The sequence below is a fragment of the Aegilops tauschii genome, chromosome 2 (assembly GCF_002575655.3).
Source record: "Aegilops tauschii subsp. strangulata cultivar AL8/78 chromosome 2, Aet v6.0, whole genome shotgun sequence".
Classification (NCBI taxonomy): domain Eukaryota; kingdom Viridiplantae; phylum Streptophyta; class Magnoliopsida; order Poales; family Poaceae; genus Aegilops; species Aegilops tauschii.
Window position 1 is genome coordinate 493870657 of NC_053036.3, and position 18178 is coordinate 493888834.

Below are 18178 nucleotides of genomic sequence, written 5' to 3' on the forward strand. Positions count from 1 at the left end.
CTTGTCCGAAGTTTTGTGTCGACATGGCCTGGAGGATGTGAGTAGATGCGATGCCGTAGGCAGTGTCGAATTCGAGAGGAGAGAGAGAGGGGGAGAGAGAGAGAGCGGGGAAGAGATATAGTGAGAGAGCGAGAGGGGAAATGAAATTGAGGCACTTCGACATGGTCTGGCTCGGCCAAATACTCCACCTACTCGCCAGACCCACCAACCCCACCCCCTCCCACGCCCCTTTTTTGCGCTGGGATGGCAAGGAGCCATTTACTATTGTCAGTAGTTTCAGCTTTGGCGAGCGAGTACACAAAATTACTTCCCTCACCATAATTACTCCATAAATACATCTTTTTGTGCGTCTTCTCTCCCGAGACACTTGCTCTTCCGCTCCCCTTCTTCTCTGGTTCGTTTCGTCTTTCTTGCTTCGTCTTCCTCACTCTACAGTCCACATAGATGGATCTACGATTCGCCCACTTTCTCTGAAATACAGTAATTGTTTTCCCCTCTGCTTAATACTTACGCGTTGCGCACTGTGTTTTTTTAGATGGATTCTTGTTGTATATTACCCTTTTAATTTTAGTTTTTGTGTTAATATCTTACCCCTTTTAAGAGGTTCTATAGGGGAATAATCTTGGAGGACAACAGTTGATTTTTTTCCAGCTAGTTCGCTGCAAGAGCTTGTAGATTTGAAGAGGTCTGTGCGTGTTTTTTCATTTTTTACAGAGACACTAACATCAAGGGATATCACCATATCAGCATTCGCTCCGCTCTATCTTACTCGTTGAAACAAGCGTGTATCAGTGATTTACAGTCCTTTAATTCTTTTGTACCATTAGCGGAGTGTTGAAATAATTTTTTCTTTAATAATTAATGAACCCGAGTCTTATATATTGTTACATCTCGCAGACAAAGATGGCGTGTGATGTTTGCAGGAACCTCAACTGTCCCGGTGTTGAATCTGATGTTGCCCAATCTTTCTTGATTGTGTCTTTGCCTCGTTGTTATGAGTCATGCTTGGTAAGTTTTGCTACCAAATCACGCGTGGCCAGTAAAAAAACCTTCGTCACTGTATTTGTTGCAGTTATCTTTATTCCGAAGTCAGCAACCACACGTATTCCTTCAGAGCAAACTATACTGCGCATGCTTGTTTTTATTTTATATGCCTTTATGTAATTAGAAGTTCAATTGTTTTGTATAGGTTTAATTAAATGTCATAGATGGTGCCTGTGCCCGTGCCTGAAAGCCAAGAAATTTCAAGGAAAAAAACACTTTCATGCATTTTTTCTGAAAATCAATAAAACATTTATATACCTTTGTCTTAATTTTACTTTTATGCAGTATGTCCCATGCTACTACCGGAACCAGGTCATTTCTTTGATCTCTTTATGGAAAGATGAAGCTTCCGAGGATGGTTTTGAAGACGAAGATTTTGACCTTGTGTTCAGCACTACTGAGGAATTGTCTTACAAGATTAAGTTTACAGATGGCAACCACAGGTCTAAGTTTCATGGACCTGGATGGGAAAAGTTGATACGTGACTATGATCTATTTTATGGTGATATTATACAATTGGATTTGCAAGCAGAAGATTTCTTCTTTCCCATTGACTTGATGTTGAGTGAATCTCGAGGAGGTTACAAAGCGTTTCCCAAACCTTCCGTTGGTATGTTCTGATCGCTTATCAATATTTGTTCTGGTTTAACATTTATCTATTATAATTTTACTGTGGCATGCCGTTGATATTTATGTGCTTAATCTCTGTGATATAATGTATTAAATCTTTGTTTGTACTCACAATGTAGTTTAAAACTGTAATTTCCCTTTTAAAAGCCAATATTCGTTTATTTTAGTTTTAACTGCTCTATTCATTGCTTCACACATAGTGGCTAATGCATGGTTGTATTTATTTAGCCCTTGAAGGCCTCAGTTTATCGGAAACGAGCTACATAGACGAGACAGTCTACACCCGAGGCATAAAACTTTCCTATATCGACATGGCTTGCATGATTAAACTAGTCCTAAATGCTAAACACATGCCTGCCATTACCTTTGTGCAATGTCTATGTTTCACCAACGTTCACACAGACCGTTTGGTACGTCATTGTTTCTTTCTCTAAACCACAGTCAACGTGCGTGTCTTCGTAATCTAATGCCAGAATAATTTGTTATTGTACAGAAAATCCCAGCTATTGTTACCAATGATCTTAGGATGAAGCTTGGATATTTGCCTCTCAAGGGCAGCATGAGGCTTGTACAAATTTTCAGCAGCCTTGATTTCCCTGGCACCTACTGTATACACAAAGATGGAAGGATGGCGATCACCGGGATTTCTGCTTTTGCAGATGCAGCCAGGCTGACAGTTGATTGCGTTGTACTCATCGGTATCCAGTGGCACACTGTGCGCGGGGAGGACTCGCTCTCACTTGTGATCATCGGTCTTTACAAAAAAACGGAATGACGCGAGATGTGTACGGTGATGGAGGGATGGCATTAGACCACATAAATTTTAACTACAATGGTATTAAGTTAAGTATCGTACGTGTGTTATTTCAAACTATGAGTGCAGTTGAAATCCTCATAGTACATACCTAATAGAACTTATCAGGTCAAATTCTTATTCAGACTATGGTACTGAAAGGAGATGCGATCCTAAACGTGGTTGTCGTCGCTGTTGTTGTTGTTGTTGTTGTTGTTGTTGTTGTTGTTGTTCTGGTTGTTGTTGTTGTGGGTGTGTCTCTCGGTTCGACATGTTTACTCAGAGAGGCACTTGAACCTAGTGCAGATCCAGTCCTGTGTTCAGAAGACTCATGGTCATGCCTCTGTGCTTTGATTAACTTAGCTGACTTTGTGCAGTAAGAGAGGCACAACCGTGAAGTTAGTGAAGGCACGGTCATATAGTATAAGAGGGGACGGTCGTGCCTCCCAGTTGTCATAATTTCAGCTGAGTCGTGTACTCAGATAGGCACGTTGGTCGAGCAAGCGGAGGCACGGTCCCATATTAGGAAGAAGACTTGCGGTCGTGCGTCCCATGTCAAAAAGAAGAGCTGCGATCGTGCGTCCGTGCTCAGTGTATTTGTAGTGACACACTGCTCGGAGAGGCATGTGCGTGAATCAAGTGGAGGCATGGAGTCCGACTTGTTGCCACTGTCCGATGTCACTGTTCTCGCAACGAAATCACTTAAAAAATACTACTTTTCTTTGATAAATGGTGTTTTGCAACACCTCCGTGCTACAAACCACTGGGTGTTTGGCGGTACCGGCGGGGACCGGTGAGGGTCCGCCCACCGGATCTGAGGAGCACGGGAAAAAAACTCGTCTGGACCGCATCAGCGATCTACCGGACGTCATCCTAGGTGAGATCATCTCTCGTCTCCCCATCATGGATAGCATCTGTACTCGCATCCTCGCTCGTCGATGGCGTCCTTTATGGCCCACCGCTCCTCTGAATCTCGACTGCCGTGAGATCCCTGCCGCTCGTCTTTTTAAGCCTCTAGAAACAGTTCATATCGAGAAAATCTCCGTGGCGCCTCCTACCTGGAAGCTCGCCCGCGAAAGGCACTTCGGAACTCGGTGCCCTCGCAAATCTGGCACTGACGATATGACCCTTCCGGAAGCCATCCTCTCCGCCCATGGGGGCGCAGTTCACCATCTCTGCATACCGGCGTGCTACCTCCAGTCCAGACCCTCCGCCATCGACGCCTGGCTGAAATCACCCAAACTAAACAATCTCCAGGTGCTCGAGTTCTATTATATGTTCCCAGATTTCGTGAGAGAGTGTGTCGTACGACCACTCACACACCCATCATCTGCACCTGTTGCACCGGCGTCCTTCTCTCGGTTTGCATCCTCCCTACACACCGCCACCTTTGCTCTTTGCCAAATACCAGACAATTACGTTCAGGCTCTTAAACTACCACTAGTCAAGAGACTTTCACTTGTGGACGTTGGTATATCAGACATCTCGCTTGAAAGCATCATCCACTCTAGTTGCCCCGCACTACGGTGCCTACCGCTTACTTGGAATATGGAAATCCACTGCATAAGAATAAACTCACGTAACCTTGTAAGCGTTGGAATTCGCCGTGGACATGGCGAACTTGTTATAGAGGATGCCCCGTCACTTCAGCGGTTGCTTAACGATATTCTCAGCGGCAACTTGGAGATAACTGTCATGTCTGCACCTAAACTGGAGACTGTGGGCAAATTCCATGATTTTTTCTCTGAATCCAAGGTCATGCGTAACCCGACAGTTATCCAGGTACCTAGTTTTCAGCTGCATTTGTCCGAGTAAACAAATTTCATGTAATAGAACCTTTTGTTCAATTTTTAAAATCGTTGTGCGTGCACCATACGGGGTTTGCCGGCAGTCAGCCTGTCAACAGTGCTTCAAACGGTCAAGACTTTGCTCATCAAGATGTGTTTTGTAGTGGACGTGGCCGTTTCCCTGATGCAATGCTTTCGAAGCCTTGAGAACTTGTTTATCGAGGTGATGATTCTCACACACATTGAAAGCCCATAACATGCATACTGTATTACTTCTACTATATGTCTTAAAAAGCTTGTCTTACATTTGTCTGTAAATTGATACACCCATGGCTAGACATGTTTTAGTATTACATACACCCGTATCTACAAAAAATCCAATAAATACTTTACACTGGATGCTCTTTTGACAGAATCTCTGTTTTTAGAGCTTAAGTATTTTCATTCTTCATGTACATCTAGGGAGGACTCTGTTGCAGAGAAACAAATACATGGCGTCGTAAGCACCGACCGTTTGTCAAACGAGATGACTTTCGTCTGAAGACAGTAATGCTGGATGACTATGAACCCTGCTTGGTAAACATTGAATTTGCGAGATTCTTTGTTTTGAGTGCAAGCAAGCTTGAGACCATGAGGCTTAACTATCGCTTCCACCAAGACTTCACGGAAGAATTTTACGAAAAGCATCAAAAGGATCTTCTGTGGCACAAAAAGCCTTCTGAACGTGCTCGCCTTGTATTATCAGGAGCATGCAAGCACCGGTTCTTTTATTTAAAACTCACGCGTGTTGAATACCTGGATTTGACGGACCCATTCAGATGTGACTGCTGAACACAGAGCTGGAGTAAGTTGTCCAAGCTTGCAGGGTTACATGTTGTTGCGCCCTTTTGAACATGCGTTTCGTCTGAACATGAACAGACAACCCTTGTAATATTTTGTACCATCTGTAAGCTTGCCATAACAATCCTTGATTAGAAAGTGTTGTAACTGTGCAAACGAAAGTGTTGTAACTGTGCAAATGTCCGTGCCTTCAGGCACATTGAATGTTTCAGCGGAAAGATTCTGAGTATTTTACCGTCACGACACTGACTCCTTGTTAGTATAGTACCATGTTCCCACTGATAATGAACTCGTCAGTGGGAACTTTTCCAATACCGAAGCAAGTCCGTGATTCATAGGCCAATAAAACCGTGTGACTCATGACATGACGGCTGCTCTTCGTCTTAAGGTCAGACTTTGTCTAGAAACTTCACAACCGTGCTTTTCTAAATGAGTATCAAGAAGGTTGGTACACGTGCATCTAGAGCCCTTACTTCGGCGCCTTCTGCGCACACTTTTCTGCACCCAGAGAGGGTTTATGCCGAGTGAGGCCTGGAGAAACGCCACGCCTGTGCGTGTAGTGACTCCCCAACAGTGCCTCCGGCTCCTGCATCTACGTGCCTCCATAGATGACATAAGCCGTGACTGTTAGGTGCCCGTGGAGCCAGACGCCCGTGGGTCCAGAGAGCACACAACGGTGCCTCTCCAGCTGAGCATTCTCACCACACTTTTGTGCATCCATTGGGTTGACACTCGTGCCTAAGAGGCTTCATTTCCATGCCTCCGGTGTTTCAATACACGTGCCTCACATGACACTTGTCGTGACCCTTGTGGTTGCAGAGAATACACGCCCGTGCCTCCATAGCTGAGTATTCGGATCCATGCCTCTGCCACCGTCCATTGTGTGCATTCAGAGGGTTGACAATCGTACGTCCCTGTAGAGGCTAGACTTCGGTGCCTCCGAAGCCTGCACCCTTGTGCCTCACGTGCCACGAGCCGTGGCTTTTACGTTCCCCTGGAGACACACTGCCGTGGATCCAGAGACTTCACAAACGTGTCTTTTCAACTAAGTGTTCGTAGCCATGCCTCTGCCACCACACTTTTGTGCATCCAGGGAGTCGATAGCTTCAACCATTCCTCTAACTGAGTATTCGGACAAATGCCTCTCCCACCAAACTTCACTGTATCCCTACAGTTGATACCCCTGCCTCCAGCGTATAATTGAAGTCTGCCTTCAGGCACATCGAGATGTTTCAGCGGAAAGATTCTAAGTATTTTACCGGCACGACGCTGACTCTTTGTTAGTACAGTACCATTTTCCCACTGATAATGAACTCGTCAGTGGGAACCTTTCCAATTCAGAAGCAAGTCTGTGATTTGTAGGCCAATAAAACTGTGCGTCTCGTGACATTATGGCTGTTCTTCGTCTTAAGGTCAGACTTTGTCTAGAAACTTCAGAACAGTGCCTCCGGCGCCTGCATCTATGTGCCTCACGTGACATAAGCCGTGACTGTTAGGTGCCCGTGGAACCAGAAGCCCGCGGTTCCAGAGAGCTCACAACGGTGTCTCTCCAGCAGAGCATTCTCACCACACTTTTGTGCATCCATTGGGTTGACACTCGTGCCTAAGAGGCTTCATTTCCGTGCCTCCGGTGTTTCAATACACGTGCCTCACATGACACTTGCCGCGACCCTTGTGGTGCAGAGAATACACGCCTGTGCCTCCATAGCTGAGTATTCGGATCCATGCCTCTGCCACCATCATTTTGTGAATTCAGAGGGTTGACAATCGTACGTCCTTGTAGAGGCTAGACTTCGGTGCCTCCGAAGCCTGCACCCTTGTGCCTCACGTGCCACGAGCCGTGGCTTTTACATTCCCCTGGAGACACACTGCCGTGGATCCAGAGACTTCACAAACGTGTCTTTTCAACTGAGTGTTCACAGCCATGCCTCTGCCACCACACTTTTGTGCATCCAGGGAGTCGATAGGTGGCTGTGTGGAGGCTTCAACGAGGTGCGTGCTTGTACAGACTTCAATTAGGTGCCTCCAGCGCCTGCACGCACGTGCCTCAAATGACACTTGCCCCCGTGTCATGGCGCCACACCCCCGTGTCTCTACAGACCGCAGAACCATGTGTCTCTAACTGAGTATTCGGACACATGCCTCTCTCACCAAACTTCAGTGTATCCCTACAGTTGATACCCATGCCTGCAGCGTATAATTGAAGTCTGTACAATAAATATAATTGTTGTTAGAGCGAACAAGATGTTCGTAGTGTATTTACGCGACCTGTTAGCCGGTGGATGTACTGGTTGTAAACTCGTGCTCCGTGCTACGGGATGTACGTGCCTTCAGGCACATCGAGATGTTTCAGCGGAAAGATTCTGAGTATTTTACCGGCACGACGCTGACTCTTTGTTAGTACAGTACCATGTTCCCACTGATAATGAACTCGTCAGTGAGAACCTTTCCAATTCAGAAGCAAGTCCGTGATTTGTAGGCCAATAAAACTGTGTGTCTCGTGACATGATGGTTGTTCTTCGTCTCAAGGTCAGACTTTCTCTAGAAACTTCACAACAGTGCCTCTGGCGCCTGCATCTACGTGCCTCACGTGACATAAGCCGTGACTGTTAGGTGCCCGTGGAACCAGACGCCCGTGGGTCCAGAGAGCTCACAACGGTGTCTCTCCAGCAGAGCATTCTCACCACTCTTTTGTGCATCCATTGGGTTGACACTCGTGCCTAAGAGGCTTCAGTTCCGTGCCTCCGGTGTTTCAATACACGTGCCTCACATGACACTTGTCGTGACCCTAGTGGTTGCAGAGAATACACGCCCGTGCCTCCATAGCTGAGTATTCGGATCCATGCCTCTGCCACCGTCATTTTGTGCATTCAGAGGGTTGACAATCGTACGTCCCTGTAGAGGCTAAACTTCGGTGCCCCTGGAATCTGCACCCTTGTGCCTCACGTGCCACGAGCCGTGGCTTTTACGTTCCCCTGGAGACACACTGTCGTGGATCCAGAGACTTCACAAACGTGTCTTTTCAACTGAGTGTTCGCAGCCATGCCTCTGCCACCACACTTTTGTGCATCCAGGGAGTCGATAGCTGGCTATGTGGACGCTTCAACGAGGTGCGTGCTTGTACAGACTTGACTTAGGTGCCTCCACCGCGTACACGCACGTGCCTCAAATGACACTTGCCCCCGTGTCGTGGCGCCACACCCCTGTGTCTGTACAGACCGCAGAATCGTGCGTCTCTAACTGAGTATTCGGACACATGCCTCTCTCGCCAAACTTCAGTGTGTCCCTACAGTTGATACCTGTGCCTCCAGCGTATAATTGAAGTCTGTACAATAAATATAATTGTTGTTAGAGCGAACAAGATGTTCATAGTGTACTTACATGACTTGTCAGCTGGTGGATGCACTGCTTGTAAACTCGTGCTCCGTGCTACGGGACGTCCGTGCCTTCAGGCACATCGAGATGTTTCAGCGGAAAGATTCTGAGTATTTTACCGGCACGACGCTGACTCTTTGTTAGTACAGTACCATGTTCCCACTGATAATGAACTCGTTAGTGGGAACCTTTCCAATTCAGAAGCAAGTCCGTGATTTGTAGGCCAATAAAACCGTGCGTCTCGTGACATGATGGCTGTTCTTCGTCTCAAGGTCAGACTTTCTCTAGAAACTTCACAACAGTGCCTCCGGTGCCTGCATCTACGTGCCTCATGTGACATAAGCCGTGACTATTAGGTGCCCATGGAACCAGACGCCCGCGGGTCCAGAGAGCTCACAACGATGTCTCTCCAGCAGAGCATTCTCACCACTCTTTTGTGCATCCATTGGGTTGACACTCGTGCCTAAGAGGCTTCATTTCCGTGCCTCCGGTGTTTCAATACACGTGCCTCACATGACACTTGCCGTGACCCTTGTGGTTGCAGAGAATACACGCCCGTGCCTCCATAGCTGAGTATTCGGATCCATGCCTCTGCCACCGTCATTTTGTGCATTCAGAGGGTTGACAATCGTACGTCCCTGTAGAGGCTAAACTTTGGTGCCCCTGGAGTCTGCACCCTTGTGCCTCACGTGCCACGAGCCGTGGCTTTTACGTTCCCCTGGAGACACACGGCACATGGATCCAGAGACTCCACAACCGTGTCTTTTCAACTGAGTGTTCGCAGCCATGCTTCTGCCACCACACTTTTGTGCATCCAGGGAGTTGATACCTATGTCTGTAGAGGCTTCAATGGGGTCGGTGCCTGCACAGACTGCAATTAGGTGCCTCTAGCGCCTGCACGCACGTGCCTCACATGACACTTGCCACCGTCTCGTGGCTCCACACCACCGTGCCTCTACAGACCGCACAACCGTGTGTCCTTAACTGAGTATGCCGACCCATGCCTCTCCCACCAAACTTCTGTGTATCCGGACGGTTGATAGCCGTGCCTCATCAAGACGCACGTCTGTCGAAGCCGTGGCTATTCCACCACGTCTGTCAAAATCTTCTAAATTAGGTACGTATATATATTGTCGTCTTTGTGAGTCGTAAAACCCTAACCCTCTTCCCAGATCAACCGCACAAAGAGCTGCAACGGAGGCGGCACGAGCTCGGCAATGGAGATGAAGAAGCGTGTCTCTAGCAACAAGAAGACGAGGTTCGCGGCTGTACCCGTGCCCTCTAAGCTCGTTAAGAGGAGCGGCCGTGGCCCGCCCACTGGATCCGAGAACCATGTGGAGTCTGGTCCGGACCGCATCAGCGATCTCCCGGATGCCATCCTCGGCAAGATCATCTCTCGTCTGCCCATAAAGGAAGGCATGCACACACAAGTGCTCGCATCTCGGTGGCGCCGCATATGGCGCACCGCACCACTCGATCTCGACTTCCGTGTGATCCTTGATACTCGTTCTACCATATCTCTGGAAAAAATCTGTTGCCAAATCATCCGCATTCTCCCGGGCAAGCAAATCGTCCAGGAAACATACGTTGGAACTCAATGCCGACATCTTAGTTGCAACTGTCGCGGAGAATCTGTCGCCGATGGCTTCAGTCTTCCTGTATCTATCCTCTCCGATCACGAGGGCCCGATTGGACGCCTCTGCATCCCGACAAGCTACCTCCAGTGCCCACCTTGTGGTGTCGATGAGTTGTTCCTGTCTCAGAATCTGGACAAAATCCAGGTTTTAGAGTTCTATCATATATTCCCAAATTTCTTCTACCCTGGGCCATCAGCACGCAGAATCCCTTCTTCTATGTCGTCTCCACCGGCATCCATCTCTAGATTTCGCTCGTCTCTCCACACCGTCACCTTCGCCATGTGCAAACTAGAAGACAATCTAGTAGAAATGTTTTGCCTCCCACTGCTCAGGAGACTTTCGCTGGTGGAGGTTTATATATCGGATGTCTCCTTGCGGAAGTTCATCCACCACGGTTGCCCTACCCTGCAGTGCCTGCGGCTTGTTTGCAACAAGAAATTTTGCTGTCTACGAATAAACTCGGCTACGCTTGTAAGCATTGGCATTCGTTCCGACGGAGGAAAACTGATCATTGAGGATGCCCCTTCCCTCCAGAGACTGCTACATGATTCTGTAGATGCACAACTACAAATAACAGTTTTGTCCGCGCCTGTGTTGGACATACTGGGAAAAATTTCTGAATTACCCAACGAAACAAATATCGTCATTGGGTCTACAGTTATTCAGGTACTGCCTCTGCACGTTACTTTGACCTGCGTTATTCAAAAGCACTTGAGATTCACATCCACGAGCTAATAATATCACGTTATGTGCTCAATGAAGGGTCTCTGCATAAGTAGCCTACACGCGGTGCCAGATTCCGTCAAGACCTTGTTTATCTCACAGACATGCTTTAATCTGGATGAGATTGTTGACTTGCTGCGATGCTTTCAATGCTTGCAAAACTTGTTTATCGAGGTGATGATTCCACCCACGTTGAAAGCCCATGCACAATATACATAATATACTGGCACTAACTGCTCAGTTTGCTCTTCATGTGTGTTTAGGGGGGAGGATGGGATCAAAGAGGTATAACAAATGAATGGCGCCAAAAGCAGCGGGTGTTTCTCAATAATCACGACATTTGTTTGAGGACATTAACGCTAGAAGACTGTGGAGTCACAGATGCAAACACTGAAATTGTGACATTCTTTATTCTCAATGCAAGGATGCTACTGACCATCAGGCTTAAGTTTGGCCTGCGCAGAGATTTCACTCGTGAATTTTACAAACAGCAAGAAGAGGTACTGCAGATGGACAAAAGGGCTTCTAATTGTGCCTATCTTAAATTAACAACAACTTGCAAGCATATGCACATGGATTTAAAAAACACAGGTGATGAATATCTGGATTTGCCAGATCCATTCAACTGTGGATGCTGAAAACAAGTCTGGAGAGATGTACTTGCTATATTGAATGAGGGCATTATGTAAACATGGTCAATGAATTCTCACTCATTTTGCACCGTACTATCTGTAAGCTCTTTTTTTTCTTGAGGCAGTAAGCTCATATTTTTAAAATTAGGGATATGAACGTTTACGATATCAATTATGTACATGCTTTATGTTTTCAAAATCGATCATATGTTTCTGGACCCAATGATAAAAAAATCAGCTCACACAAATGCTCATAAATCAAACTAGTATCCTCTTGTTTATCTCAGTTGCTTGGAATGAAATCCTGTCTTTTAAAAGCAACATGCGTCCACTGCAAACCTGCAACTGCTGCAACTGCGTCTCTCTGAAGGACGTCCGTGCACCCCACAGGAAATGAACGTGCATCAAGAGGTTGTGAAAATCATACGTCCGTGTGAACACGTCACTGAAAACATTTGGAATGCCGTGATAATGACTTAAGGTCAGCAACGAACCTCCAATCACTTTTTAGATGCTGGGTTTACATTCTCATTATCATATTGAACAAAACTCATGCATCCGAAGAATTCATCAAAGCGAAAGATTACGTGCCGCTTCTAATTGCAGACACCGTGTCCCTTCGAGAGACCGTGTCAGAAATGAACAATTCGGAAAACAGTAGCACGGTCTTGCGTCATTTAAACATACACCCATGCCTCTCTCTCAGTGAACAAGCAACTTAAAATGTTACAAAAACAGAGGCACTTCAGTGCATTTTTTCCTTGCAGAACCGTGCGCACCGTGGCTTCACTCCCCTGTCCCTCGGAGTGGTCGTGTCATGCGAAAACAACTAGGAGAACACAACTAGGAGTGGCCGTGTCATGCGAAAACAACTAGGAGAACACAAAAGATGTCTGTGTGTCCTCCGCATGTACAACCGTGCGCCAACTGCTTAAAGACCGCACGTCTGTCAATGAACACGTCACTGAGCGTCTCATTCTTATCCTTACAGGACGATGCGCACCGTGGCTTCACGCCTCTGTCCCTTCGAGAGACCGTGCTAGGGAAAAAATACTTCGAAAAACAGAAGCATGGTCGTGCGTCATGGACGTGCACAACCTGTCTCAGTGAACGCCTCGCTGAGAAAATTTGAAAAACAGAAACAAAGCCATGCCTTATTTGCATGTAAGTCCGTGCGTTTTGGGGCCGTCAGTGTGTGCCACTATGCTCCTAATAAGCCAATAGTCTTGTCTTTGCCGTTGTACAGTAGCCCCATGTCCGTGAGCAGGCGCGTTTTATAACTGTCTGTTATGTTTTGTGCCAACCCAGACCGCCCCCTCCCACTCACCCGCTGTAGAGTTCATCGTCTCTTCTCTCTCGATTCTCCCTCTAGATCTAGGGCTAGTCCATTTTCTCTTAATTTCTATGTGAATTTTTCGCTACGATCCGTTTTCCTCTCTGTTGGTTTCGTCTCTCCGTGTTTGAAAGCGACGCATCTGCGCTGTTATGCTAGGAATTGCTTGGAAATTCGTTGTGATCGAAACCAAATCCGCGCAGTACGAGGCCGAACCTGAACACGACCCGTGCCTCATAGGGGTGGGGTTGATTGGGAGTCGGCGTTTGTGCTTGAGAACGCTACGAGCTGCAGCGACCTGCGGCGTCCAAGTCCCAGGTGAGCTATGAACTTCGCCGAGGGAGGTTGGTAGTTTAAATTGAAGCCCGTTAGGTCTTGCAAACAACGGCGGTGGCCGGAAGTCCGAGACATTGAGCTCTATTGCTTAACCGGCCACAGGGTGCTGGAGGTCGGCGTTTGGGGTGCTGTTGACTGGGAGTCGGCGTCTGTGCTTGAGGATAGCGTTTGGGGTCATGTACACTGGAGGCAAGGTTAACGTTGATGGATCACCCGTTTCAAATACCACCTAGCCACACATGTTCCGGTGGTTGGTGTCGGCGACGGTGGCGTATGGTTGCGGATGACGTTGTTGCTGGGTGCAGCTCTGACGAATTTACATATGATTTTAATGTTACAAACACTCCTTTGAGCCGTCTGATGATAGACTATTGTTTCTCCTTTTTGCCTGTCTTGTCTTGAAATATACATTTGCTAAAGCTGCTTTTAAAACCAAGAAGCATAAATCCTTTCACTGATTGACATTGACAACCAAGATTGTGAACTGCTCTAAAAATAGTCAATACTGAATTGTGATGAATTAAGCAACCATTTTTGGAAAATAAAATATTGATTTAATTAAATTCATATTTCCTCTGTTATTACATATCCCATATCTACTGTTCACCTTCTAATCAAAAGCTGTGCACATGTCTTTTTAGGAAATTGCTTGTGAACGACTATTTATGTAAAAATGCCGGTTTAGCCAAATAGTTTTTCAAGATAATAAAATTTTCCTTGTGTTGAGAATTTCATATAACCGTTGTTTTGCAACGTATTCCAGGGGAAACCATGTGCTGTGATATATGTACCAACTTCGGTTGCCCTGGATTGGAGTCAGGCGTTCTTCACAGCGCGATAACTGTGCATCTTCCTCGATGCTTCAAGACATGCCTGGTAAGGAGAAATGTTTGCCACCCCATGCTGCCCATCAGTTACTACCAACTAGTGTATCTTTCTGATGGAGGAAATAAAAGTTTCTAGCATATTGTTGGAATGGAATGCCTACATTTAAGCATTTAATGATATGTTTTCAATTTTTATGTACCTTGTTTTATCAAATAGCAACCTGTTGAAAACAATTGGTACATATATGATAAACGCTATCTGTCTTGGTTATACATGCCTCGTAAGATTTTTTTCTTGCGCAGTATGTGCCATGCTATTGCAGGCAGCAAGTCACTTCTTCAATCTATCAGTGGAAAGAGGAAGCACTTCAAGAAGAAGGAAAACAAAGAAATCCAATACTGATCACCAACCAGGATCTGTCATATGAGATCTGCATCACCGATGAACCTAACCGGTCTAAAATTCATGGACCTCGCTGGGAAAAGTTAATTAGTGACTACGATCTTCATTATCGAGATCTAATCATCATAAACCTGGATACTGGGAGTCTGTCCATTGAGATAGATCTGAGACTCAGTGATTCTTGAGGAGGTCACAGGCCCCTCCCCAAACCATCACTAGGTAAGTGCACCAACTTCCATCATGTTTTATAAACTACGTTTATCTGCATACTTTGATGCTCCTTTCCCTGTCCACTAAATGAATGTCATACTTACAGTCAAAGTTATTTTGGAAACATTTTATGCAATTCTATTGATTATCATCCCTACTTGATCACATGCACTGAATTTAAACTTAAATACCGAGTTCATCTGTTTAAACAAATTTGTTTGAAAATGAGTTATTTTTTTCATGCAGCCCTTGATTTTCTAAATGACTCGGAGAGGGAGTACATTGGGAAAACAGTGTTCGGTCGAGGCGTAAACCTCTCATACAGACAATTTGGACAGATGATATACTATGTGTTTGAGTCTGACAACTTCCCCACCATACCCTTTGTGTAGCGTCTAAACGTCACCAATGTCATAAATGGTCGTCTGGTTAGTCATTGATTATTTGTTTTGATCCACTGCCATGGTTTTGTTTGCTATTTTCGATGTTTTATGTCCTTGTACATTGATTTTATCTAGTAATATCGGTACAATCTGCAGATAATCCCGTCTGCCGTTGTGAGGCTTCTAAAGATGAACCTAGGATATCTACCTCAAAACGGTGGAATCAGCCTAACAGAGATGTATGATGCAATAGACATGAGCACAACGTACTCCATACGAACCGACGGCAGAATGGAGGTGACCGGTTTTTCAGATTTTGCCCGGGAAGCTCAGCTAAGGGTTGGTTCAATTGTCCTTGTCACAATTGAAAAGCGGTGGCCAACATTGGGAAACATGAAGCTGCTGCGGATGATAATCAACGACCTTTCCTGATAGAGCGTTGCCGGTGGCTATACTTCCTTGTTCAGTAATTTATGTCTGTTTTTTGAACAGGCTGTACACACCAGTTTTGTTATTTAGTTATGTCATGGTATGTAACTGAGCATATAATTATGTCCAAGAGGACGGTGGTGAAAATTACCTGTCAAAGAAGGTGAAACACTTACGTGGGTTAATTTATTTATCTCTGATAATAATAAAAGGATTCGCTGACTAATAATGGAGGATGAATGGCTATGGTGAAGTATGTTTCAGAATAGTTTAGTGACGTTGCTAGCTCCGCACGTCAGTATTATACATATTTTTCACTATGGTGCTCCGCAGAATAGCGTCATGCCAAGTAGTTTTGTGGAGGATAAGCATACACCTCTGTCAACCGCACAGCACTTCTCCTAAAAACCTAGCGCCTTCCCCTATGGCTCAGTCACCTTAAACATCCATGCCTTTACAAACTGTCACTTAAAACATTTGACAGAACACGGGCACGGATTGACGTCCATGCAATCACATTGCATCGTACCTGTGCCTCTAGCTGTGCTTCTCGCTGTATAAGTGCGTTTCGCAGGTGCATGCCCACGCCCCTCGTTTCTTCTTGTTGTTTCTGCTCATCTCGTACTTGCAACTATTTCAAACATGACCGTGCCTATTGCGTCGGCACATTCATGACTCTCAAGACCGTGCCTCGACAAGAATAACGACCGTGCTTGTAACAGTGAAGCGTACAGGTGATACATTTAGGACACCTTTGGGACCACCTTCTTGCTACTATTTCAGACATGACCGTGCCTGTTCCATCGGCACATTCATGCCTCTCACAGTTGATTGAAAAACATTCCGAAAAACAGTAACGGACGCCTATCATCAATCCTCACGGCACGTACATTCGTCGTACATTCCTTCGTCACAAGTAATAGACATGCCTCTGCCACAGAACATATAAGTAAAAAATGATTCTTCCTACACTTGTAAAACCCAGAATGCCCTGGATAAATGTCGAATCCCAGCTTGCGGTAAAACCATGGAGGCCGGTGCTTCTCAGAAACACATCTGTGGCTTTTTGCGCATGTAGCTGAGTGCACGACTATTTGTTCGTGCCCGTGCCTCTCACGTAGCACCATAGCACGAATTGACGTCCGTGCAATCACGTAGCTTCATCTCCGTGCCTCACGTAGCATCGTATCTGTGCCTCTTGTTGCGCCTCTCGTTGTATGAGTGCTTCTTGCAGCTGCATGTCCACACCTCTCGTTGCTTGTCGTTCTTTCTGTCCATCTCGTAGAGTCAGTTGCAACACGGACACACAACAGTGCCTCTGATAAAACACAGCACTTATACAACGAGAGTGCAAAAAGTTAACATTTGACAGCAAGCTGAATGTATCACTGAAAACAATTGCCACGACCAGTGAATGTACCACGCCCGTGTGTCTGAGAGTTAAACCAGCCAGTTCAAGCATGCTTCTCTTGGTCAGAGACTTGTGCCTCTACATACTGCCCCTGCATGCCTCACGAGATAAATTGTAAGAGTTAACATTTGACAGAAACTACGCAAGACAATCTCCCTGACTTTCTGGAGATACGACGGTTGTTAAAAACATAACTGCTGATTTTATTTTTATTTGTTATAAAGAAAACCCATGATCAAAAACCTAGGATGTGCACAACCGCACCGCCAGGGAGTCGAAACCACAATCCAGAACCCTCGATGTGCACAACTGCATCGACAGTGAGATCGTGCACTCCTTTGCCGCTTCCCCGCCCTTAAATTTAGACTTCCGCCGCGGCCTTCTCACACACAAACAACATAAATCGCCATTGCGCTCCCACTCATTGTTCCCCATGAAAAACTAGGTTGCAGGAGGACCAACTGCTCCAGGCCATGGGATTCATCAAGGAATTCATGGAGGTGCAGGCCCACGGCAACACCAAGTTGCACATGATCCACACCGACGACTTGCACAAGGCGGCGACCACCATCGAGCAGTACGAGCGACACCTCAAATTCGAGCGCCACAAGATTGTCGGAGTTGATGTGGAGTACACCAACGACATTGGCAAAGATCAGAAACCTGCCCTCGTCCAGCTCTCCGTCGCCAAGGATCATCCAGTGCTGCTCTTCCAACTGAGCGGCGCTGACAAGAACTGCACCAGGTTCGACCAATTCCTCGCCGACCCCATATACACGATTGCTGGCTTCTCCATCGACGGCGACATAGAGATGCTCGGGTGCGTCGGACTGGAGATCTCCCACTTCGTCGACATCCAGAAGGAATGGAGGGTGCCTACAGCTACCAAGCCTCTGGACTCCCTTGGGGATGTCTCAGGCATCCTTGTGCACGACTACTACAACAACATGAAGAAGAAGCTCACCAACGCAGAGCACCAGCGCTGGCCGCGCATGCCCCTGTCCATGAGGCACATCGAGTACGCGGCAAAAGATGCTTACGCTGCGTACGAGATATGGAGCCGCCTCACCATCATCCAGGAAGGCCTCCGCCAGGCAAAACTCGAGAAGGAGCAGTCCAGGAAGCGCGCAAGGTCCTGGGGCGACTACGACTACTGAAGCAGGTGGTCCCGGCCAAGAAAAGTATCTAGAAGATTGCTCATGCCATTTTAGATTTCCCGTTAGATTTGCTTTCTCTCAAGACTGCCGTTTGCTTGTTCTAAATTTAGATTTGCTTGTGTCGCAGTTAACCTTGTAGTTTGCTTCCAGTTTACATGTCTTCTGAACAAGTTTATTTCGAGTGCAATGTTGCAGTTTTCTATTATTAGAATATATTGGCGTGAACTG

General features: G+C 46.4%; 2 protein-coding genes across 2 annotated transcripts; both read left to right on the plus strand.

Moving 5' to 3' along the window:
- Positions 1 to 903: 903 nt before the first annotated feature.
- LOC141041163 (uncharacterized) lies at positions 904 to 2449 on the plus strand. Its single transcript, XM_073507279.1, has 4 exons — positions 904 to 1008; positions 1330 to 1654; positions 2077 to 2084; positions 2168 to 2449. Exons 1-4 carry the CDS (start codon positions 904 to 906, stop codon positions 2447 to 2449), a joined length of 720 nt encoding a protein of 239 aa, XP_073363380.1.
- Positions 2450 to 17266: 14817 nt separating this feature from the next.
- LOC141042069 (uncharacterized) lies at positions 17267 to 17950 on the plus strand. Its single transcript, XM_073509598.1, has one exon. It carries the CDS (start codon positions 17267 to 17269, stop codon positions 17948 to 17950), a length of 684 nt encoding a protein of 227 aa, XP_073365699.1.
- Positions 17951 to 18178: the final 228 nt, after the last annotated feature.

What these genes read in the sequence shown, in the direction of transcription:
- LOC141042069 (XM_073509598.1), top strand. Translation starts at nt 17,267, where the DNA reads ATGGGATTCATCAAGGAATTCATGGAGGTGCAGGCCCACGGCAACACC.
- LOC141041163 (XM_073507279.1), top strand. Translation starts at nt 904, where the DNA reads ATGGCGTGTGATGTTTGCAGGAACCTCAACTGTCCCGGTGTTGAATCT. An exon ending in GTTGTTATGAGTCATGCTTG is followed by an intron (nt 1,009 to 1,329) that starts GTAAGTTTTGCT and finishes ACTTTTATGCAG; the next exon opens with TATGTCCCATGCTACTACCG.